The sequence below is a fragment of the Toxotes jaculatrix genome, chromosome 3 (assembly GCF_017976425.1).
Source record: "Toxotes jaculatrix isolate fToxJac2 chromosome 3, fToxJac2.pri, whole genome shotgun sequence".
Classification (NCBI taxonomy): Eukaryota; Metazoa; Chordata; class Actinopteri; family Toxotidae; genus Toxotes; species Toxotes jaculatrix.
In genome coordinates this window covers 20,972,146-20,996,992 of record NC_054396.1, presented here as the reverse complement: position 1 = coordinate 20,996,992, position 24,847 = coordinate 20,972,146, and the positions used below count along the sequence as shown (strand labels likewise).

General features: G+C 40.1%; 2 protein-coding genes across 2 annotated transcripts in view; both read right to left on the bottom strand.

Annotated features, from left to right (window-relative positions):
- Positions 1-5,196, bottom strand: part of shmt2 (serine hydroxymethyltransferase 2 (mitochondrial)) — a 28,078-nt gene extending 22,882 nt beyond the window's left edge. Inside the window, exon 1 of the mRNA XM_041034203.1 lies at positions 5,070-5,196. Coding sequence (XP_040890137.1) covers positions 5,070-5,102 — 33 coding nt within the window. The 5' untranslated portion in view covers positions 5,103-5,196. The remainder of the gene's footprint in view (positions 1-5,069) is intronic.
- Positions 5,197-8,395: 3,199 nt separating this feature from the next.
- LOC121179441 (neurexophilin-4) overlaps positions 8,396-24,847 on the bottom strand; it is a 39,145-nt gene continuing 22,693 nt past the window's right edge. Inside the window, exon 2 of the mRNA XM_041034307.1 lies at positions 8,396-9,214. Coding sequence (XP_040890241.1) covers positions 8,396-9,214 — 819 coding nt within the window. The remainder of the gene's footprint in view (positions 9,215-24,847) is intronic.

Here is a 24,847-nt window from a genome sequence, read left to right as displayed (position 1 = left end):
TGCCGAGCACAAAATAATGGCAGAGTCACAGATGCGCTGTATCTGCATGACAATGATAAGGTAATTGTTGGCAGTTTGCCTTTCCTGTCAAACATCTGTGCCCAAAGAACAATGGCAGAGAAGAAGAAACGGGAAGACAGAAAATCATTTTATTAATCCTAGTTCTGTATTATTTTTGCCCATTTCCTGAAGCAGCTCCCGAAGCGAGTCAATTTTACAGATGACTGCTGTCCATCAGGGGCTATACCAAACAACAATCAGCCTGGTAACAGAAAGAAAACAAAAGGGACTAGAGAGGAGAAACAGTGAAGAAAAAAAGATATGTAAGGTGGGAAAGAAGAAGTGTCAACAGGGCAACAGCATCCGTCAGTCTGACACGCAGCTGCCTCTTTCCCTGTCACTGACTAATAGCAGGGCTGTCCGTTACAAATTGCCCTGTGATTCAGTCTGGATGACACTAGACTGAGAAATCTGGATAGGGTGAAGAGGCGTGAAGGGATGGAGGCAGAGTCCAGGGCGACTCCACTCTATTCGGGTCAAAGGGTTGTCAGGGTGACAATCAAAGACTTAAGCGATGCTGTCAATGAAACCAATCTTCAGATGGTTGAAGCAGTGGAACGATACATTTATGCTATAATCTCTCCACAAGATTTTGTGTACTGAAGATGGAGGTGGTGAAAGAGCTCTTCAATGGACTTCCTGATGCCTCAGTGAGTCTAGATGCACGCTGTGCATTGTACTTATAACACTTGAGACACACTGTCAGGGTCAAGCCTGGCTCCTGGCCTTTCTTGTACCTGTGCCCACAGCCCTCTCACTGTCCCTGTCAAGTGCACAGGCTGTTAAATGAAAAATAGAAACACTCAACTTAACGCAAGGTCGCCTAAAAACCTAGCCTCCTAAACACCACCTAAACACAATTTAGGCAAGACAAGTGGTTGTCGATTTGTGAGAATGAAAAATTACGCTTTTAAAAAGGAGCAATGTGTAATAATTGTCTGTTTTTCAAATTTATACTTCAAAAAAATGGGGGCAGCATATTACGAGAAAGCTAGTGTGTCAACTTCTATCATGAGAAGGAAATGCACTCTTTGGTCCAGGGTCCATCTTCCCTTCTCCCTTCTCATTTTCCTGTGCAAAAATCTGTGAAGTTTTTACTGGCCCTCTCTGTGTACCTGTCATTCAGGATGTGCATGAGAGTGAGGAGTGTGTGTGTGTGTTCCAGAACTGGACTCACTGGCCACTCGCAACCAAATTTCACTGAGTCAGGATTGCTCCAAGGAATGCTGACAAGCTAAAGAATGGTTCTGTGGAGACATTGTTAGGTTAATCTATGTCAAAAGTTGAGGTCTATAGCATTAAATCAAATCTTCTGTGGTTTTTGTGTGGGAGGTGATGAAGCCAGACAGGCTGTGATCACGGTGTCATCTGAAGCCAACTTAAAAAGTAGATAAAAATGTAATGAAAGTGATATTAAATGTGGCAATACCACTATTTCGGTTGGTGTTTGCAACATAAACAGAAATAAAAACATAACAAATCGGTTTCCAAACAAGGTTATTTGCCTCTGTTATGTGGAGTTAACCTCTGTTGAATGTCACTTTTGAAAAAAGCAGAAACACTGCAAATCTTCTCGTCTGAACTTAAAGCAAAAGCATGATGAGTAGGAGTAATGCACCAAATTCCAAAGGGCAGCAGTTCTGCTCAGCAACAAAAAGCAAGTCCTGCAAAACAAATCTCTAATTTTTTAGTACACGGCACAGAGAAATATGAGTATTTTTAGCTGTAATCTTTCACTAATGAGCATTTGTTTTTACATTTTCATTTACATTTTGTAAGTTACTCAAGCAGTCTGCAAATATAGACTGTAGTTGTGTTTAAGAGGGTAGACTTCAGGAAACAAAATGCACTAAGTCTGAGGACTAATCACTCTTTTCTCTCCTTTCACATTTAAAACCAAACATTTTGTCCAGAACTGATATTTGGTAAAACCAGAAGAAAAGGGTCTCGATAGATATTTCAAGAGTTTCTCTCAGTGTGAAGTTATCTCAGTTTCCTGGTTGCATCACTGGCATGTTGACTTTCCTACTTGTCTAGTTTTGACAGGCGTCGACTTAGGTCATACCAGTACATTATAATTAGGCAGTAGCAAAAGGCTAATAAACAGCTTAAAGTTAATGTAAGGGGAATGTCATATCTCAGCATTGTTACTTTTCTGCATGCTTACACTGAAAATGAAAGGACACATTTTGTACTGACAATTTAACATTTGTAAGTGATCAGAACAGCAAGCCCTAAAAGGAAAGAATGTTTGAGCACCATTTCAATTTTCTATATGACCTCTGGCCTCTGGTTCTTGTAAACACTAGTTTAAAAAAAAAAGAAAAAAAAGAAAAGAAAGGCTTCTGATGGATGTACAGCCGTCCCTGGGAATAACAGGACATATGTTCTCCAATGTTTTCATGTTCTTGAAGTGAATCTTAGCCCATTCCCTTTCCCTTTATACCCCAGATGCTTCACAAAACTGTCATGTATAAAATCTGCCACAAATAAGATATTAGAAATGCTACATTCTGCAGCATCCACATTCAGTTTGCTGCACTACTGCATTACAATTTAAATATGTCTTTTTGAATTTAGGGGCTCTTCAAAAGTTCAAAGTGTGTGGAAGCTTTTCCTGTCGTTATACTCTGAATCTAAGATCAAGCACGCCCAAAAGGCCTTTATTCGGTGAGCAGTGATCCTTATGTACTGATTCAAAAATGTGTGCAAGGCCAATAAAAATCCATGCAATTCAAACTTCATCTGTACCAAAGGTTCCACAAGTTCTTCCCATAAAAAGAGCCTGTTAAAAAAAAGCTTACAGAAAAGCAGATTAAGAATTGGGAAACAAATATTTTCACTAATAGCAGAAAAACAATGTAGTTAGCAGTAACAGCTGAGAAGCAGCTTTGGTTCTTTGCCCTCTTTCACTGGGGAGAAAGGTTTTCATAATGGGATTAGAGATGATTCTTAATTCTTAAATTGACTTGACTGGAATCTTAGGAATCTAATACCTGCAGCGAGTGGGCCATATAAAAGTCAACATCCCAATAATGTCCAAAGCAATCACAGTTTCCCACAGATGTAAATATCAACAGCATCAGATGAACTACTGTTTTAAGACCCAAGTCACAAAAGATGTGTTTTCCTGATAGCAAGCCATCTTCATGGACCAATCCTAAAACTGTCCTCTAAAGAAATTGAGGTCAACGGAAACAGAAAAAAATAACTGCATAGGGACTGAAGTCTTTTTTTCACATACACAGAACCTAAGAGGACACCACATGCCTTGACCAAAAAGGAGACAGTCATGTGAGTTCTTTCGAAATTCAATAAAGATTCAAACTTAACCAATTAGAGCCAATAGGAAAAGCGTGCAAGCATGTGAACCACTCAGTGCAATGGGAAAGTTCAAACACACTGACAGTGACTTATAAAAACTAGGTCTGAATACATGCCACAAGATTTTGGCACCCACTTGATCTAGCCTAGTTGTTTCAGAGAAACTACACGAAATTCACACCATTTCCAAAATGGGTCACTTTCTAAAGTTCAAAATCAGGATATTAATAGCCCTCAACCAACTTTTTCTTTAATTTTCTTTAACTTTTTTTAAAAATAAATGATCAAACTTTTGAAATCACTTTACTATTCAGTCAAATGAATGCATCTTACAATCACTGTCACAGAGAGAAAATTCAAAAATATAATTATTTACTACAACAATAAATCCCACTGTAACATGTACAGTAATAATGTCCTGTGATTAAATTACAATTTAATATTACTGACAGCGGGTCAGAGGTGATGACCAAACCGTAAGAAATGACCTGAGGCTGTAGTGGTCTTCATTACAGTGTAAAAAGTAAATTAAATGAACAAAATGTTGGGAAGTCAGGCTTTCCATTTAGTTGACAGTTCATTTCGCACATCTAGCTAAATCTGGCGCAGTCTAATACAACAGTACAAAAAAAACTTTTAATAGTTCATTTATTCCTGCAATTCTTCTTCAAGGTGTTGATTCAACTGCATGGTCATGGAACTGTCACATGGTACACTGAAAAGTGTTTCAAATATTACACCCACCACTTCGATATTAACAAGAGCTGACAAAATATGAGAATGTAGCTAGTAAACTGACAGCTGAGCGTATACGGTAAGTGGACTGTGGAGCTTAGCCTCACTGTATATATTAGGCTAATATCTATATTATCATAATAAACAACTAAGATTACACAATCCTTGCAGCTGCACCACAGTTATAAACATTTCAACAGTCAAGACGGTGCTGACACTGCTGAAACATTGAGATATTACTTTCCAACTCTGACAAAAATACAACCATATCTGTTACATAATTATCTCAAAGTTGGAAGTTAATATTTGCATGGTGTTCGGCCTTATTCTGCACTTTGGACGTTACGGGGGGCAGAACCACTCATTTCTAGTTAATATATCATTGTCTGTGAACCTTCTCTCGCATTATCTGCTCAGTTATCAAGACTGGGGCTTTTAACTTGAAGTTCAATAACTATTGAGCAACTGTAAAATGACTTCAGTGAGGCAATGCTATTTCATAATTATTCAAATAATCTAAGATAGGTATGTAAATTTAATAAAGTTTTAGTGATGCAGAGAAAGGTGATCATTCCTGTGGTTTCCCCAGCATGATGAAACTGAGCGGTCGCTGTTGCATCATTACGTGAACACAGCTGCAGCCCTGTGACATGCAGACAACTAGCTTGCTAGCTTATCAGCTAGCAAGCGACCGTCAATGTTTCAAACATGCAACGCGAGCAGGACAGAAAAGCAACTACCGACGAACTGCTCCGTTTGGTGACAACCGAACAGCTTGCTCAAAAGCAGAATTGGGCAACTTAACCCCCCCACCGACTGTAGTGCTGGCCAACACTGACGTTGAGCTAGCCAACAGTTTAATCGCACACAGAAATGCCAGCTAACTTACCCACCTGAAAACACCGTGAAGGAAACACTGACACACAAGTTGCACTTAATGATATACCTACCCGTGTGAGTTGTCTCAGAGCGAAGGACAGCATGTTTCCAGTTCTCGAGCCAGAGGAAGAAGCAGCACAGCCAAAAGACACACGGCTGACAGGCTCCGAAAGGGCTATTTGAAGTTGTTGGCAGCGGCTTGTTACGTTTTTCCTGCCGAAAGGATTGATGGGAATCGTAGGCCGTTGTGAGGAAACTACACAAGCCAGGACCTACAATATCCATTGCTGCTGTCTCTGTAACTCATTTACTCATTTACTCTATACCCACCCATTCCCTTTAGAGGCTCACAGGGTTTCTGAGCCTGTTACAGACTATGATGAGTAGAGGCAGCTCTCAATGATACATTATTTTCTGTTAAAATATATATCTAAAATCACCCAACATCTCCATTTTTAAAGTGATGGGTAAGTTTGACAGTGGGTGTTTAAAATAAAACAAAAATGTGCCCTTACCCATAAAACTTAAACTGGATCATGACTGGGATCATTTCAAACTCATACTGAAACGGTTTTAAAGGGGGATCTGTCATGAATGATGAAGCGCTTGTTATTTAATGGTATTTTATTTCATCATTATGCTCTGTATGTATTTTATAGCTGACTTTTATGTATTTTAAAATCCTTTCTCAGGACTGGCATTGCAAATTAGCTTATAAATAATATGGTATGTAGCATTGCTTCATGCTCTATACTAGTCCCTATACAAATAAAAATTAAATAGATAAATGAATGAGCATTTGTTTGGCATGAATGATATACAGCATGTTCAGACAGACAAGTTTGGATTGGACATGGACACATAAAATTGCATTCCAGTAGCCTTGTGGATAAATATTGGGGAGGGAAGTAATTGTGTATTTTATTTAGTACACAATTTTAACAGGTTTAGGCACTTTTACACTATAGTAAGAAGGTTCGGGGTTTGAATTTCAGTCCCTGGTGATTCCTTTGTGCAGTCTGAATATGTTTCCTCTGGTTCTCTGTTTAGCTCCTAAAACATGATATGATATAATATGATGTATATATAAATCAGCTTGAGTGTGACTTTAAACTGACAACAATATTAATGTGACACAGAATGCAAACATCTGTTTCTCAGTCTCTGATCAGTCTGGACACTAGTGCATGGTGCTTTTTTGCTGTCTGTCCAGTGAGTGCTGAGAAAGGCATCACATCCTCGTACCTCACAATAGAAATATGTGGGGTACCTTGGTGGCCTGGGGGTTAAGGTACCAACCGTTAACTGCAAAGAAAAAAGCTTTGGGTCCCGCCGGGGACTTTGTTGCATGTCATTCCCCATCTCTTTCTCTAATTTCACACAAATTTTCATGTTAGGCCCAGTATCTTCCAAGTACTGCTCTTATTTAACTTCACTGTCAAGGTTATTATAGTCAGATGACTGTAGAATATGTATTACATGTTCAATGTGTCAAGTGATCCTATGTTGCTGTGTAGTTAAGATTTTAACATGAGCATCTTTTTGTGTATTTTCTTTATTAGTTTATTAGATGTTTGAAATTCTGGGAAACATACCTAGACAAACACACACAGACATACAAAAACATCATCAGAATCACACACACGGACATCCACACACACATACAAACATGCAATCACGTCTAAGGTCACACCCAAAGGCGTACATAAAGATCCACAACAACTTGACTGGTGATTCTTCACAAAATAATTGTAGAGCATCCATGAAACAAAGACAGAAACTCCAGATTGCTTGGACTCCATCAATCCCGACTGTCCACAGCAACTTGTGTAAGATACATGGACCTCCCTGGACCTCCATCTCAATGTCATTGATCAAGAGCATAATAGGGTATTGAGCCAGAGTGAGATGAAGATTCAATTAGCATTGACTGTGTGTTATCTAATGAAATTCTGAGCACCATTATCGTCAGATCAAAAGTGTGGAGAGCAAAGTGCCAACTATTCTGCGCGGAGAGAGAAAAAAAGGGGGAAAAAGTCTGTGAACAAGGAAAAGAGACAGTCTGAAATAGTCTGAAGGATGGTGGGTGTCTCGAGGTGTGTTTATTCAATTTAATCAAGGAGAAGGTGGGTGAGTTGACTCTTGCTTTCACTTTTAACCTCTAATTTAGATTCATGATTTTTTTTTAGCGATACTGACACTATCCTGCTTTATCCTTCAATAAGCTCATATTTTTAGCATACAGAAGGCTAAGACGAAGTAAATATTAATAGGAGGCTGAGATTATAACTGTGGGAGCAGTAATACAGCTGTCAATAAAATGTGAGAAAGCCATCTAGAAGTTTAGGTGCAACTGAAAAAATGTTTGCTCTGGTGTGCCATACTTCCCTTGCTTGCATGATCATAGAAACAGAAATCTGTCAGTCATATTACTTCCAATACAGTAGTTTTTCTTCTTCTCAGTTTCAGGGTATGTGTAATTAAAATTCATATCAGATACCTCCCTTAGATTCTGTTACTGTACATACCAAGTCCCTCAAAAGGCATCAGCATTATTATCATTCTAAGAATGTTTCATGGTTGGTTTTTCATGTTAAAAAAAAAAAAAAAAAATCACATCCAACTTTCCTTCAATAAATTTTAGAAAATTAAAATAACATATCTTCATAGAAAGCTTGGACATGAATTCCTAATCAGAGAAAAATGTAACTTAATTCATAGTAGTGTCCCTGCTGACTTATATAAAATGAAAATGCTGCACAGCAGTTGTGCTTCTAGCGCTGAAGGAACACATTCATCCAGTAAAAGACAGACAGTTTAAGAGATTTTAATGTGCTTTTTTCATACAGTATATTGTATGCATATCCAGCATAGCATTTCTCATACATATAACTCTCTTATATCCAAAGTTTGAAATGTAGAGCTGAGAGGATGATTAACAGTCAGTCTACCATGACATTATGTCTGCCATACAGCGATGGCACAGCACAGCTGCCTCAGAGGCTCACTTTGTACTCAGAGGGCATAATACTGATTCCAGCTGTTTTCAACCGAATTCTCCAACTGCAAAAAAGTAATAACACTGAGAAACAAATATCTAAAAACAATAAGTGTGCTGAGGTTGAGTACATTATTTACAGAAAAAAATCAAATAAAAACAGAAGTTAACAAATACAAAGTTGGAAAATAAGTCAGAGAAATCAGCCATATCCTAACCGTCCACAACTCTGATTATACTTGATTTAAATTCACAATTCACAGCAGTTTAGAGGCAAAAAAACTGTCCCCGGCATCTTCACCGTAATCAATATGACTATCATTTCCATCATTATCATTATTATCATCATCATTGTCATTAACATTGTCTTTATTCTCTTCTCAGTTCAGTCTTATTTACTTATCCAAAGTAAGGGTGCTCACTTTGGAAGTTGTAGTCCGGACACACTTTTTGAACCAGCTTGTAATCAATGCTAAGGAAAGAGATGAAAATACAGATCACCTTGAAGGGTTTGGCACAGAGCCAGGCAGCGTGGGACTGGGTGTGCTCCGTGTAGCACGTCTGAGATGGATCATACAGACAGGGTTTGGGCTTCTTGGATTTGTTGGTTTTCTCATACTCCACCCGACAGTTAAAGGTCTTTGCCTCTTTGGGGTCGATGGTGGACTGCTGGGTCTCCTGGATCTGGACATCTTGCTGGGTGTGGGGGTGCAGCTGCTGCTGCTGGAGGACTTCAAACTCCACCACTTTGGTTGGTGGCACGATACTGACTGAAACGTTTCCCAGGCTGGATGAGTTGTGGCGGAAGTAAACGGTGAACGTCCCATTGATGTGGTCCACGATCTTCCCTGTCACCAACAAGCTGAACTTCATGGTCTTGACGTTGAAGTAGAAGTCACCCCAGCCGAAGATTTTCTTTGTCTTCATGGCTGTCTTTAGTGAGGGCTTGCGCTTAGAACGGTAACCTGTTTGGTCCAGGAGCAGGGACTGGTTCCGGGATGAGTCATGCGGGTTATAGAAACCGTAAGTGGGTGGCTTGGATTTCATGGGTATCTGGTCGATTGAAGTGGAGAAGATACGGGTTTGGGATGGAGGCTTAACCACTCCTCCTGTAATTCCTCCAACTGTACCTCCACCCATGCCATATGGAAGAGTCTTCATCACTGACCCCACTGGGCCCAGGTCTGAGAAGTCCACTTGCTTCTCCAACCCTTGGACCTAAGAAAGAAAGAAACAGAGAAAAGAAGAAGAAAACTTAATGACAAAGTGCCAAAGACTATTAAATTTGTCTTTTCACATATTCCTCCAGTAGAAAATAACAGTTTCAGTCATTTCAGTAAATGCAAAAAACCCACTGAAGTCCTTGTAGGGAAGAGGTCATGGTCAATAGATAGGTCAGCAACACACTTGCCATGGGACACCACTGTTTGTTTCCTGTCTCCTGCTGACAGTCAATGTTGGTTTGTTTTAACTTTGAGACAAAGGCAGACCTTTGATCGTTCCCTTATCGTACCTTAACCGTGTGTTTATTATTGAAGTCAGGACAATGAAAGTCCCCTAACCTTAAATGAAGGAGTCATTTTCACACAAACCGTGATCTTTGCCTCATTCTTGGGGGGTCAAACACAATGTAAATCTGGCCAAAAAGTGTACATTTTAATACTCCTGTATGCAAAGTTAACTTATCCTGAATGTTTTAATTACTCTTTCTGCATAAACAGAACTTGTGACTTATGTGATTTGTCAAGACTACAGTTAGCCACAATCAATAATATTAAAACGAACTCACTATATTAAAGTGGGCAACTTGACAGCTGACAGGAAAACTGATCAGGTATTGGCTCTCTGCTCAAACAACCAATAAGATGTAAATTCAGCCCAATTCCAAAACTAGATTAGGCCTACCAGTTAAAATCTGCCTTAATCCATACAGTGTCTCTCCAGCATCAGCCACAGTGCAGCATCCATGGAGCAATTGCAAAGTTTCAGCACTTACACTTAACCGAAGTAGTTGGCACCCTACAGTAGATTTAATACCAGCAACCTTCTTGTTACTGGTAGAAACCACACTGAAGAGATCATGAGCCAAATTTGCCAGAAATTTGCTGTCACATCCTACAATAGTCTAGAAAAAAAAACTAATTCAGAGAAAATTCCATTATGTTCCGTTTAATTTCATACACATTATTATAATCATAAATGCTGTATAGGTCACTGCTCTGCGAAGAGATCTTTTTTACCTCACATGATTTTTATTTCCCAGAGCTTCCAAGTAGTTAGATGTTGCTATGTTTCGTCTCTTCAAGAAAACAACAGTTTCAAGAAAACAAAACCATCTATTTTTATTAACACACTTTAATTTTGTTGTCAGTGTTGCTTTGGAGAGAAAAACAAGTCAGCATGCAAGGTAATGGATGTGAGCCTTTGTTTGCTCAGACAGCTTTCTGCCTTTAATCCACAGCCTAGGTGGTTATTCACAGGGCTGATTGACTGGAAATCTTCCTCTGCTCTCTTTCATGTCTCATCAATCACATCACTGCCATGCTCCCATCCATATGCACATACAGTATGTACACACGCATTTTATGACACACATACACACACACACAAGCACACAGACACATTCGCACACATGCAGACTTCAAGCTTGAAGCTGTCATGAAGTGACAGGAAGAAGTATTGCAACCATTCGGAGGGGTTACATGTGCTTCCCCTGAGGATGCTTTTGGATGGAGTTTAAAACTATTCTCCTAGTGGATAAACAAAACAAAAAATAATAAAAATAAAAACAAACAAATAAATAAACAAATAAGCAAATAAATAAATGAAAAGCATTTCAAAACAAGTACAGGATCAGACTTTTGTGTCTACTCATGCGAGGACAGTTTCTGACTCCCTTCATTCCTATCCAGGGCAGTGGAACGACAGGCTTGTGCCAAAGCTCTCCTCGTCTTTCATCAATCACTGAACCTAATAACAACTCCACATTGCTATTCGTAGAGGCAACAGTGCAGCACTCAATACAACTCTTAATGTATTCACTCATTCAATTAATGTATCTATTTCTGTTGGCCATTCATTAACATGCCTGCAGGGCTGATTTCTAAGTAGATTGATTGAGGAGAAAATAACTGAAAATTTATTGACCACTAGAGGAATGAATTACCAAAAAAAGAAAGGTGCTGATAAATGGCCAGTGACTGGGATAATGACCCATTGAAGATTTTTGAAAGACATTGACTCCCTTTGTTGCCATGACAGGAGGCCTGTGCAGTGCTCTTGCAATTTTAAGTTTGTGAAATGGTGATGTGAGCTGACTTTGACAGGTAGGAATAAGCTACAGTTGATGGCAGAAAAACATCAGAATATGTACAGCAACAAACATAGTGTACAGTGCATGCAAGATGGGGACTTCCCGTGAATGCGCTGTCAGCAGTGCTGTCAGCTAGCTCCATGTGTTGCCATCTGTCAGACTAACACTCTGCTGGTGCAGTCCTAATCACTTCTCTAGCTGATGGCACAGAGCTCGAACTAGCACCATCATCATAATCCTTAACCATCTTCAGCAGCAACATCACGCCATGAACCTCAACCTTACCTTCAGGGTCATCTGTAGGAAGCTCAAAAATTATTTTGTGTTGGAGCCTGAGGTTGGAGCGAGTCTGTCTAAGGGCGAAAAAGCAACTGTACACAGTCAGCAACTTTAACAAACATCGACTGAGTGGAAAAAGATGAGTACGGAGGGAGGGCTTCTTGTGGCACGAAAGTAATAAAATGCCAACAGAAACAATAAATAGATGGACTTTCTATTAGCATAAATATGAAATTTTTTGTGCCTGACAGTAAATCCATTTAAAGAGTGAGGATTCGTTAGAAGAAATATCTGATATTTTCTCTTGACATGAAATCCATAAGCTATAGACTTTTTGCAAAACAGCGGATGTTTGCTATAAGGTCATATCAGACTGCTGCAACCAGCGACAGATTGACGGTTTGAAAAATACAGCTTCACCCTTTTCTTTCTCCTTTGCCTCTATTCAGTGAGATTACAATGAGTGAGAAGTAAGTTTTGCAGCAATAGCCAGGGGGATTTTGTTGGGGTGATGAAGAGGTGATGAAGGAAACACAAATGAATGCATACAAACAAACACAATACATTGACACACTGAGTAACTCAATTACAGAGGCTTGTAGGTTGCAGTTCAAAGGAACGTGAACAGTAAAATTCGCCAATTGTAATTCATTAGTCACCCTTAAATTAAATCATGCCTTTGGTTATATAGTATGTGTTGCTTGCATTCCACGCCATGAAACTGATGTCTTGAGTCAATTACAAGAGTCTGTAGCCATGTTACAAGTTCTGTGAGGCTGAACTTAGGCACAGCTAAATGCTAATGTCAGCATGCTAACATGCTTTCAGTGACAGTGATAACATGTTGATGCTTTTCAGGTATAAAATTTACCATGTCCATTATCTTAGTTTAGCATGTTAGCATGCAAACATTTGCACAAAGTGCAAACAAACAAAGTGCAGTTGAAGTTGAAGGAAATTAGCAGTTTCTCATTAGGGTCCATCCTCTGGGGACCATGAATATCTGTACAAAATTTCATGCAATCCATCTGAAAGTTAGGTTAGCTGAGGTATTTCAGGCTTGTGGTGCACCGACCAACCTAAATTTCCCTCCCCAGAGACTTGTAGGTAGCATGGTCAAAAATCTGACTCAGAATACGATAAGGTAAAATTGGCTGTGAGAATATGAAATTGCTGGTGAAAATTAGTTTTATTCTGTTATTTACGGGAAACTATCGATGTCATTTGTTATGTTGTGCCAAAGTTACACTCCACCAAGGCATTACCTTTCCACTGTCTATTATCACATTAAATATGAACCAGTCATTTCAAGGAAAACAGCTTTTAAAATAATTTTCTCCAAACACAGAAGACCAACTTGAATGTTTAACCCACTTCAAAGCAAACGTCAGTAGAAACCTGTCTTGAGCCAATGGTTTGAGTTCCTCTCATAACCATTTAGGGCTCCCAGCCTGCAAAGTTCCTCTCACACTGAAGCTTTACACGTGTCAACATGGCATTAATGTTTCCTCCATTTAGGAATGAGATTCCTGTTTGGTAGGATGCTGGAGGAAATCATAGAAGAAGACAGAATAAGTATTCTTTTGGACTTATACATATGTATGATACAGGCAACTCAATAACAGCACAATCATAGAAGGAACAATCAGATTACAGAGCTTGGGAGATAGAGGGAGATAGTGGAGAAAATGTTATTAGTGGAGAAGTGAGATGAGGAGAGGAGAGAGTAAGGAGATCTTGTACATTTTCTAGGAAAGGGGAACATTAATCATCTTTAACTTCATTTTGAGGTTCATATGAGCAAAAAGCATCTTTAGTTGCTGTTTAGATGGGGGCCTATAATGTACCTGGAAGTACATGCAAGAATGAAATGTAGGGATTGTTCAATGTGGAGATTATGAATGCAGCTCAGACATAGAGAGAAAAGTGACAGAAAAAAATGATGAGACACTCATGGGCAGATAGAGAAAGGTTTAGAGAGAGAAGGTGAAAGACAGACTGAGTGGTGAGGGGGCTTCACACTAACTTATTAAGTAAGAGAAGGTCGGATGAGCTCTAGAATTGACTGCTGAAACCTGATATATCACATGCCATCGCGATTAAGATCTCTTTTCATCATTAAGGAAGCTTTGGATCAATGGTAGCACCACTGTCTCTGCTCTCTCTCTCTTTCACACTCTCTGTCTATCGGGTATCTGGTCCTCCGTCTGCAGTTCCCTCACTCTCACATTCATCCGTAACTTCCACACCTCCTTGATAGCGAGAGTATTCAGAGGAAATGGACCTCACTCTCCAGCTCACATCTGACTCCCTCTCCTGCCTCCCGCCCTCCCATCCTTCCCCCAAGGACTGATGAGAAGATGAAAGCTACTTGTCTCAGAGCTCTCTCCCAGGCTTGTTCCTTTGTTTAATTGGAGTTTTATTGCTGACAATCAATTCATTTCTATCTGTGCTCCAGGGTGCATTGATCTGCTGTCACAGAGAAGAGTCAAATGTACAGTTCCACTCCCACCACACTACAAAACCACAGGGTCTGATGCCAGCTACTGATAGTTTTTTTTTTTTTTTTTAACTTTCTGTTTCTGCTGCTTTACAGCATGTTGTGATTAGAAGCAAGCTCACCTCATATTTCCTCTGGAAGAGTAACAGAAGCTGTAAAGTATTTGTCAGCAGTCACAGGACACTAATTCAGGGTAAGATGTTGTGAAGCTGAATTCACATCACTTTTTTTCTTTGAAGTCACTGTTTACTTTAAAAGCTCCATCACCTCTGAGAGAGGCATGTGTCCTGAATCTGTTCGAGGTGTTGGTGGAAAGCTGGACATCTTAAAGCCAAATGTAGTCTTATTTGTATTACTTGAGCTTCAAAGATTAATTTTGTAAAAAAATTACAGCCACACCATTCTTACTGCAGTCAGAGCTGTGTTGAAAATCCCTGAAAATTCAATGCCTTTCATTTCAGCTATCCATTTCACTTCCATTCAAAGTGTTTAAATGACCCTCAATGAAAGAATCAGAGTTTTATTTAGTGAAAGCTCGACAGGGGTTTGGGGTTCATTGGGCAGAGATGACCTGTGCACACCAATGCTCTTTTTTTGCAGCTAAGTGTGAAGCAGATGTAATGAGGGTCACCATAGTTTGCTGCTTGAAAACAATGGAACAATCCCATCTAGAGAAGAACCAGCCAAGAGACAGTAGTGGTTATGATGAAGCCGGACCTGAGAGTGAAACTCTGAGTTTGTTTCTGTCCTTCTCACCCGGTCATGAGCTCTGGATACTGAATGAAAGTAGAATTTAATTGTGGATAGAATCTGCTGAAATAACACAAAGGCAGACACAACATGCAGTGCAGGTAGGTTAAAAGTTCTTTACTTGGAGATCAGCAAGGAGCCATCAGAATCAGCAGGCAGTAGGACACGAGCAACGGGTAAGGAAAAAGGTTTCAGGCAGCAGGCTGAAAGGAATACTAAAATGTTAACATGTGGAGAATCTGGCTAAAACTAACAACAAAATGACCTTTTTTATGTACAGAATTACCACTGATTAAGTGAGATACACAGTCAACATTTTCTAATACCTAAGCTCAAAGTGGCTTCAGATACAGAGTACTGATTCAGTACCAGTGCTCTCTTTTACCCAAATTTAAAATCTGCAGACATCACTGCATGGAACTTATTGTTTATTTAAGGTAACATGAGGCACAAACTACAAAACCAATCGTATTTAATGTCGATTGGTCATGTTATAGCAGATACCCAGTAAGGTGACTTGTTCATCAACCAGTAAGGCTGACACAGATACTGATGTGGAGACATTTCAGAGCTCACCCTTATGGACAGGGTGAAGACTACAGAACCTGCTACTTCGCTTGAAAGGAGCCGGTTGAGGTGCTTTGGGTGTTTACTGTTGCTGTAACATCATAGACGCCTCTCTGTAGCACCTCCGGGCAGACCTATAGGTCTCATCACAGGGATTACAAATCTCACCTGCCTTATGAAAATGGGAGGAAAGGACATGGCTGAAAAGAAGAATGTCTGGGCTACTTTGCTTAGCCTGCTGCCACTATGACCTGGAGCTGAATAAGTGATGAAAATGGATGAATGGATGTCTTTGGACAGAGCTGTCAGCAAGCATTTTGGATGTGATAGAAAATGAACCTTTTCCTGTTTGGTTGGAGGACATTTTGTAATTGTACAAAGAACTCATTGCTGCTGTAATGATGGAACTCATTTGTGAGAGAAGTAAGATAGAGAAAGCCGAACTGAACATATTTAGGTGCTGGTGCTGGCACTGTGGCTCAGATATGTTCAATTTTTCCCAGCAGTGACTTGACTCTGTTTTGACAACGATCATATAACAAAAAAAGGAACTTTTCTTCCTTCTCCGCCCCCCCCCCCCCCAAAAAAAACCAAGAACTGAGAATGACATTTAATTACAAAGCGCAAAATAAAGCCAGGAGGAAAAAAGATAAACCAGTAGGGGGAAAATAGAGAGAGAGAGAGAGGGAGAAGGGGCAGTAAAAGCGATTTCGCAGTCCAGTGGTGTCGCTGGATTATCATGAAAATGAAAGCTACTGAGTCAGGGAGTATCAGGGAGCAAAGAAATGGAGCCGGGACAGATAACACAGTAAGGGAGAAGAAGAAAACGAATAAGAGAACGAGTGTAGAGAAAGCAGAGAGGTCTGTAAGACAATATGAGGCAAAAGTGCAAGGAAAGAAAGAAAAAGTAAAAAGACAATATATATACGACACACAGTGAGATTATGAGTGCAATAAGACAAAAATGAGAATCACTTCACCCCATAGAGCATAATCAGAGGTTTCTTGAGAAGTAATATCTGTAATATTGTTTCAAGAAGACCAGCTCAGCTCTGAAATAATTTTAGCTAAAGAAGGGATAAAGTCCTCATCCCATGTATCAAAATGTAAGTATTCTGGTTGATCATGGGACAAAGTTTCACTTAAAAGAATCTTTACTTTTTGCATAAGCCAACCTCTTGTAGCATATACAGAAAAAATAAATCTATATTAAAGTGTTGTGGGGATCCAGCATTCACCGAAGAAAGTGAAAGAGGTCGAGAGAGAAGAAAGAAAGAAAGAAAAAGAAAGAAAGAAGCATGTGAGACAGTACTCTCTGCCATCTGATGTCTACATAAGAGGATTTATGAAGGTATTGTGTGCTGGCTTAAGTGTTATATGCTGACAATATTGCACAATATTGCCGGTGCCACTAAGATTGGACTGACAGGGAAATGTGGAAATCCTTGGCTGTGGTGTGTAAGGTAAGACACAAGAACACACAAGAAAACTAAAATGTGCTGCACTGCAAACAGTTAATGTAATTTTCCATTTTTGGTGCACTGCTTTGGCACAGTGAGTCGATTCTTTAAGGTTCCTTAGAGTCTTATGTTTTTCTGCATTTTTCTCTGCTGAGTGTTTCATCAGCTAGCGTCTTAAATAAACCTGAAGTGTTAAGGAGAAACTAAATAAAATTTTGCAATTATTGTTTTATCTATTATCTACCGACTTGCTAAAAGTTAGATACAACACCATAATATTCTGCACTGGCCTTGTCATCAAAAACACAGTTATGTATTTAAAGCAACAATTTACCAACAGTATGTTTTTTCTTGCTGAGAGTTAGATGAGATACCACTCTCATATCTCTCAGCCTTAGCTTAATTTAGCATGCCCATTCCTTTAAAAAGTACTAACGTACTGCCTCTGTAGCACGAAGGAATAAAGCAAGGCTATCTACTCATACAGGCTACTACCCTAAGACAACACTGTTTTTGTAAACATGATCTTTGGTAAGTCAAGGTTGGATTATGGGACAATGTAAGATATTAACTCAGGGGCTGCATAATCAGCCAGTGTGTACAAACCACTGCCAAATAAGCATACAATGCTTACAACACATTGATCACATCACAGCCAGCATTGTGTGTGGGAGTTTTCATTCATGTACGTTTAAACAGTTCTTCCACAGCCACATCAGAGAAAACATTGTTCATATTACACTAGATGATAAATCCCAAGAGAAACAGCCTAACCAAAACCCTTCACACTGCCACAGTCCTACAAAAAACTGTTTGTCTAAACATTAAGAAAAGACGTTCACTTACATATATTCATATATACGTACAACTACATGTACCCAAATATACAGTTTGTGACTAAAAAGTAAACAAAAGCCTGCACAGGAGGGGTAGGAAGATAAAAGCCTTTACATAGACTAAAAACTCAAGGTAGCTTTAAGATATTAAAATGGTTCACAAACCATTTGAAATCAGTTATGGTGTTTTTATTCACACAGCAAAATGGTAATAATAATAATAATAATAATAATATTATAATGATAATAGTCAATTTGAGGGAGAATGATAAAAGCAAAAGAGCTGGATTTACTTAATGTCCTTCTCTTGGTAAACACTAATGCACGTGACAACGTAGGTTATGTTAATCCTATAAAACATCAAATCTCAGTGGTACTGGCCACGTTGGGATTATTGAAGGATAGGTATTTGATTTATAATGATGCCAGTGGTGTGGGATACTCTTAATATGATGAGATACGCAGTGGAGCTACCTAACTCGGGTGAAATCAACCAAAAATCTGGTATAAGTCAACAGCAGTTGCATAAACCACTGCATAAAACAATCAGTGTTATTAATCCAGACGCCTTCAAACCAGTTGCGCAACCAGCTGAGAGATTAGACAAGATCTGTTGCTGAAGCCATCATCACACCTTTCATGCAGTTATCAAAATCCCAGAGGAAGTTTATGGGAACTTAAGGGCTTTGCAGAAATGTAAAACTGCCAGCAAGAGGATTTGCTGTAATTTCAGACTGACGTGATGCTATTTTCAAACTTTACAAGAGAAATATTAACATTCATTTGATTTCATTTAAAGAAAAATGTGCACTTCTTAACACTTCTTTTTTTTTTTTGAGTCTTTAGGATAATGTGATGAAAAAGTGACCAGGGTCAGGTGTATATAATTTAGATGAGATGGGGGCTTCTAGGCACTGAGTCCTGAAAATGTCAACAGTCTATCTTTTCCTTGTAAAGTAAGATTCATATGGCCATGATATAAAACAAGAAATTACAGGAATGTTCAGTAATAGTTAACTTCTATTCTGCACAGAGTGTTAGGTCAAGATGATTCATATTGTTTGAATCACTCCACTGGTCATTATATGGAACAAGTATTACTGCAGAATATCATCATTATATCAGTATGAACGACAAAACTAAAAAAACAAAAATAGAATATCAATCAATTAAAACAGAACAAGGTTTACTAAATTGAATTTTTACAAAGAATATAACAAATTGTGGCTTGGTGAACTATTTGATTCTCAGTCACTTGCAGTCTTGGGACCTGAATAAAAGGTATTTTACCTTTGCCTTAATCTTATAATCTGTTTTATTAGTAGTTATAAACTTGAACTGTGAAAACACAGCAAATGTCCCATGTCCTGCAAATCAGCTTGTCTCTTTGTGCCGTTTGCTCAAAGGCAGACAAGGGAGAAAGTTAATACAAACTGCAGTATGCTTTATCTATAAAGCTGTTAGAAGCTTTTGCTCTCAGGAGCCTGACTTCAGTGGCCATAGATCAAGTACGTATAGTAGTCCTCCCTTGTTCCTCCTATCTTACTGATCACACTGGATCAGCATGCCGGAGTGTTTTAGGCCGGCTGGCTGGGTGGGCAGGCTTCCCACGTGTCTCCAATGATGCCACGGCAACACCTGATCAATCCCAAGGCGAGTCTTTGGGGACCCGTCTGAAAGGAAGGGAGGGGTGAAGGAGTAGGGAGGAGTTGGTGGAGTGAGGGTGTCTCATTTGCATGCGGGATGGCAGGCAATGCATCAAAAGATGACAACTCTCCCATTTCTCCTTAAATAACAGTGGTGAGACTCTTGCTGGCTGTGCCTTAACTTTAATCATTCATCTAAATAACTGCTGCAGAAGTCTGCTACCGGAGGGAGCCGCGGTGGCAGACAGGCTGCCATGGGTGTGGGGAATATGAGAACTGACGTGGCACTCCTGGATTTCTCATTTGTAAACGTGTAAACATATATTTGACTCAGATTGCAAAAGCACAAAAGCGCTTGTCCTCATCACCCCCCAACCCCCTCCCTCTTCTCTCTGTCTCTCATAGATTTATGTATTGAAAGAGTTTGAAATTCATTGAGGTTAGACTAAGCAAGAAAGGTTCGGATGAGGTTCAGGGTACTCGGGCTCTGGCAGCATGAGCGACGTGTTGAGCAGCTAAGTGACAGTGATTGATGCCCTCTGTATTTTGCAACTTACCAAGCGTGTATATATACACACACATTCACGCCCCAAACACATAAACAGCAGAAACATTTGAGATAAATAAAGAATCAAATAAACACAAGGGACTGGCAAAGAAGAAGAAGAAGGAAAAAAAACGATCTGCATAATGAATAGATGCGATGGAGAGAAGGAGGTGGAAGAGAGGCAGAGAATCCCAGCGGGTGAAACTGAGCCTGGGAGACGTCAGTTGTGGGGAGGGGGGTACAGGGACACATGGGCCTGTGACGACTCCGACAAGTCACCCAGGCGGCAAAATAAAGCCCGGCTTCCTCAGATTTGTTTCCAGTGCTCATCAGTAGGAGAGCTGGATGACGGATGGACTGGCACTGAGCGCAACGCGAGCGTGTCAAAGTTACTCACCATAATAAAGACCTGCTCTTTTTCCCTCCATTTTCTATCCTTTTTTCCAGCCACCTGTGGTCCCACTGCCTAAAACCCATTGCATTTCATTTCAATCTGCCTTTGTTTGTTTCTTGTACTTCATCCTGTGAGCTTGTGCCTCACAACCATCATTTATATACAAGAGTTTTGTTATTGAGGTTTGTACATTTCCATGCTTGTTTTCAAGTATAATGCTACAAGAATTTCTTTTTGTTCTCCTTCTTTCTTAATCCATTCTCTTCTCGTTCCTTCAGTTCATTCGTGGAAAAAATTATAATTTGTTTCTGATACTTTTTTCCTTTCTTTCATCCCTCATTATTCCCCATCTTCTCATTTCTCCATCCTTCCTTCATTTCTTCTCAATAATTAATAAATAAAAAACCTCTATGATTACTTTACTACTTTATTCCCTACTTCCTTGTGTCATTTCATTTCATTTCGCCCTCCCTCTATACTGCCATTATTTCCTTCTTCCTTATGTTGATCTATCTTTCCTTGCTTTAGTCAACTTAGAGATTGTTCCTTCATTTTCCCATCTCTCCATCCTTCCTTGCTTCCTATTTCCTCCTTCCTGTTATTCATTCATTTCTTCTCATCCATCCTCCCACCCACGACTATGATATAACTAGAGTTACAACCACCTCCAGATGCCCTCCTCCATCTCTTCCATCCCTTTCTTAGTGTCACGGCTCTCAGAAAAGGGACCCAAGAGCACAATTCAGGAGGCAGATGTCAAAGTAAAGAGTCTTTACTCAGAAAACAAGACTAGGTCATAGACTGGCACATGGCTGGACCGCGTGTGGTCACTGCGCAAAACGTTCAATAGCTAAAGCCTGATTGAAAAGTTGTTAAATGTCACTACAGGACGTAATGCCCTAATTAGAATATTCATGTCACCATTCACTCAGCCTTTCATCTGTTTACTTCTCTCATACGGAGGGAAAGCCTGACCCTGTGCTCAGGGGGCAATATTGGTGACTATCTTCTACAGAAAGTAGCTAAGGTTTGTCTAAAAAGTTGCAAGATTTATTGCTAAGTTCGTTTTTTTATTTTTGGGAAAAAAGTTACTAAAGGAAAAGTCTAGCAACAAAGGCAAGCAACAATGGCTTCAAACGCCCTCTTGATGATGTATTAGAAACTGTTTGCCAAGTCATTTTGAAAGAGCAAGGGCCAATGGAGAAACTCCAGCATTTGGCTGGCCGATCAGTGATGTAACATCATTATTCAGCTCAGCCAAATGCAGCGTGACTTCATCATTCAGTTAGTCAGTCACGGGCATTCATTTGTCAGGTTGGCCTCGCTGTTGAGGTCCAGCCAAAAACAAATGTACAAAAATCTAAGCAGTACAAAGGGTCAGGCTGAAGCAAAATCCAGAAAACAAATAAAAATAAAAAAACAGGCAAGGTCAAAAACATGATCAGGATCAAAACAGGCATTCAAAGAACAGAGAGCTGGAAAGCTAAGGCACATGGCACAAAGACAATCTGGCAGAGAGCAAGTGGAAAAGGGCCAGTATATGTACCAGTGATCTAATGAAGGAACGGGGAACAGGTGAGCTGGAAGTGACAGCAGAATTAGAACATGTTTGTGCAAACTACTGGACTGAATGAACTAAAGGATGAATGAGCAGACTCAAACTCAGAACCATGACACTTTCCATGTTTCCTCATCTTTCCATTCATCCTTCCTCCTGCATCCAACCATCACTGTCCACATGACCAGAACTGTGACAAGCTCCTGATACTTCATTTCTTCCTCGCCTCATCCTTAACTCTATTCCTCCATTCTTCTGTTCTCTTTCCTTTCATCCTGCAGTCAGAGCCCCCAGTTGTCCATTTTTTCTCCCTGGTTTGGGAGTCGGCCAGCTTTAGGGATGTAACAGGATGATTAGACAAAGATGAAAAGACTAAGCATTTCCATGTCTGTTTCTCCCCTGCTGTGAAGAATGCTGTCCGTGTGTCTGGGGCCTAAGCCGAGCGGTGCTGAGTGGGGCTGAGCGGGGGCAAAGCTCAAACCTGCGAGGGGATACATGACTCACCAGCTCGGGGCAGACTGTCTTCACCGGGGCTGATGGCAGAGCTAATTGGAGAGAAAACAGTGGGAGGTGCCAATGAATAAAACCCCTCAGAGATGCTGGCAGCAGGGCACAACGACATTGCCCTGTTCACTTCAAGGTTATGCACACACACACAAAAACACACACCTGCTACCGAGGCTGAAGTGACAAGGTTGCTGTAGCTTTATTTGCATAGAAAGCACAAGATTAGTTCCAGTGTCACTCTATTCTTTAAGAGTAGTTTGATTAAAATTAAGGGGAAATTACACAATAGAGATGAAAAAGAGACAAAACATACACAGTTCCGCATATAATGTATAACTCTTCTCCTCTCTCGCCTTTTGGATGCCTTTGCCAGTGTATAAATCACCCAGCTTCAAGGACACAGCATTGGGACCCCTAACTGGGATCTTTCACATCCACCATCTGGACACAGAAAACCAGAGTGCTGACCAGCGGCCCTGCTCTCATTCTGTTCCTCAGGACGAACCACAAGATGGGGGGTGGGTGTATACTGTAGATACAAACCAATCTAACGACTGCTTAGTGTGTACTAGACTTAATATAAAATCCTCTCTGTAGATGAAGAGGAGTGGGATAGACCAGTAAAGATATTTTGAGGGGCAGATGAGAGAGAGAAAGAAAGAGAAAGACAGAGGCAGGTACAGACAAAAAGAAAGAGAGAGAAGCTGTCAGTGTCTCTGCTCATTCAGGACTGTCCGAAGGATTCATTCACACTCTCCCACCCTCTCTCTTTCCCCTTCGCTCGCCCTCCTCCAGAGACTGCGCTCTTCCATCATTCGACTTGGTTTCACACTCCGAGACCCAATATCAAAGCAGATATGAACAGAAAATGAGAAACACAAGATTGTCGTTCCACAGACAGTTGTGTCCACTGCAGTTATTTGTGTCATGCTATCCACTGTTATAAGTAGGCCTATATCTCTCTGGGCCGTCTGTCTGCCTGCCTGCTGTCTTTCCATCAGGCCGAAAACATTACCGAGGACAGCAGTATTCCACTCTCTATCCCTCTAGCAGAAAGGACAGTCACTTTGTCTCAGCTCAGGTCATCTCACCTGCAGGGTGCTGCTGGGCAGCTGATCACTTGGTCACTGTCAACACCCAGATGTGCAGTCTGCACACATGCAGGTTAACACACAACATGAACATTAAAGTTATCTATCTATCTATCTATCTATCTATCTGTCTGTCTGTCTGTCTGTCTGTCTACTTTTCAGTCCCATTGTATGTAATCTAAATTGGTATGAATCATTGCATTTGGAAAATGCAAAGGAGGAGAGGATAAAATAACCAGATGGTAATGTCTGTTTTTTTGTATACCAGTGAGTAATGCTATATAGCAGTCTCGCATATTGATTTTCAACACTACCTGCTATCACCAAATACAGCAAGAGATTAGAAAAGATAATCCTGTTTTATTACAACTTCAGTCATTTTAGTAGTTTTGGTTCTTGTTACTATTGGTTATGATCACGTTGTTCTCACCATGTTAGCTGCTGAGAATAGCCCGACCAATGCTAGATTTTTTTGTCACCAAATCCAATAACAAGATATCTGCCCACAGATAGTAAACAGATTATCTAAATTACTTTATTCGGAGGTAAAATTGAAAGTTAGTGCGCCAGGAACGTTGTTAATAATCTCCCATTAACTCGAGCATGCAGAGCTACGGCAAGAATAGCAGGTCAAAGATGAAGCAAGAAGTTGGTGTGTAAACGGTGATAGATGTTGACACTAAAGTTGCAATAAACCAGAATTATCGCTTAAATGGACTGTTTGGTTAAAACAATAAGGTAAAATCCCTGATGCTTGACAAACTTTTAGTCTCATTGGTTTATTGGGCAACTGAGTTTTGCGTGACTTCTGCAAACAGAAAAGAAAAGTTTTCTCGGGTACAGAGAAACTGCAGCAGAAGATTTGTATAAAAGAAAATGTGGCACTGCTATGATAGCTACATTTGTATTGCTGACCTACTCTCATTCACACTGCTTGGTTGATTCAACAGCGATAAAAGGCTCTGGACAGACCAAGACTTGTGACTAATAGTCCAGCAGGATCTGTGGTTCAATTACCGTTTGGGGCAGCTCTCCTCTGTCCCTGGGCTAGACGCTTTACGGGAATAGCTTCAGTAAACACACACACACACACAGTGAAGCACACGCCAGATCCCACGCACAAACACACACATACGCAGCCTTTTATAAATGTGATGTCACTGACCAAAGGATATCAACACTGATACATTTCTCTCCCTCGTTTTTCCCTTAAAGATATGTCCAGAAGAAACATATTGGAAAATTGGATATTGGCACTATCTAAATGAATGTTTTAAGGCCCCGGGGAGGCAAGGCTCACTGCACCGTCTGGGTCTTTAAAAATCAGGGGACAGCTGATGAAAAGCTCGGCTGAAGCGGTTTATCCATAATGAGTGAGAAAACACAGGAAATGAACAGTGACC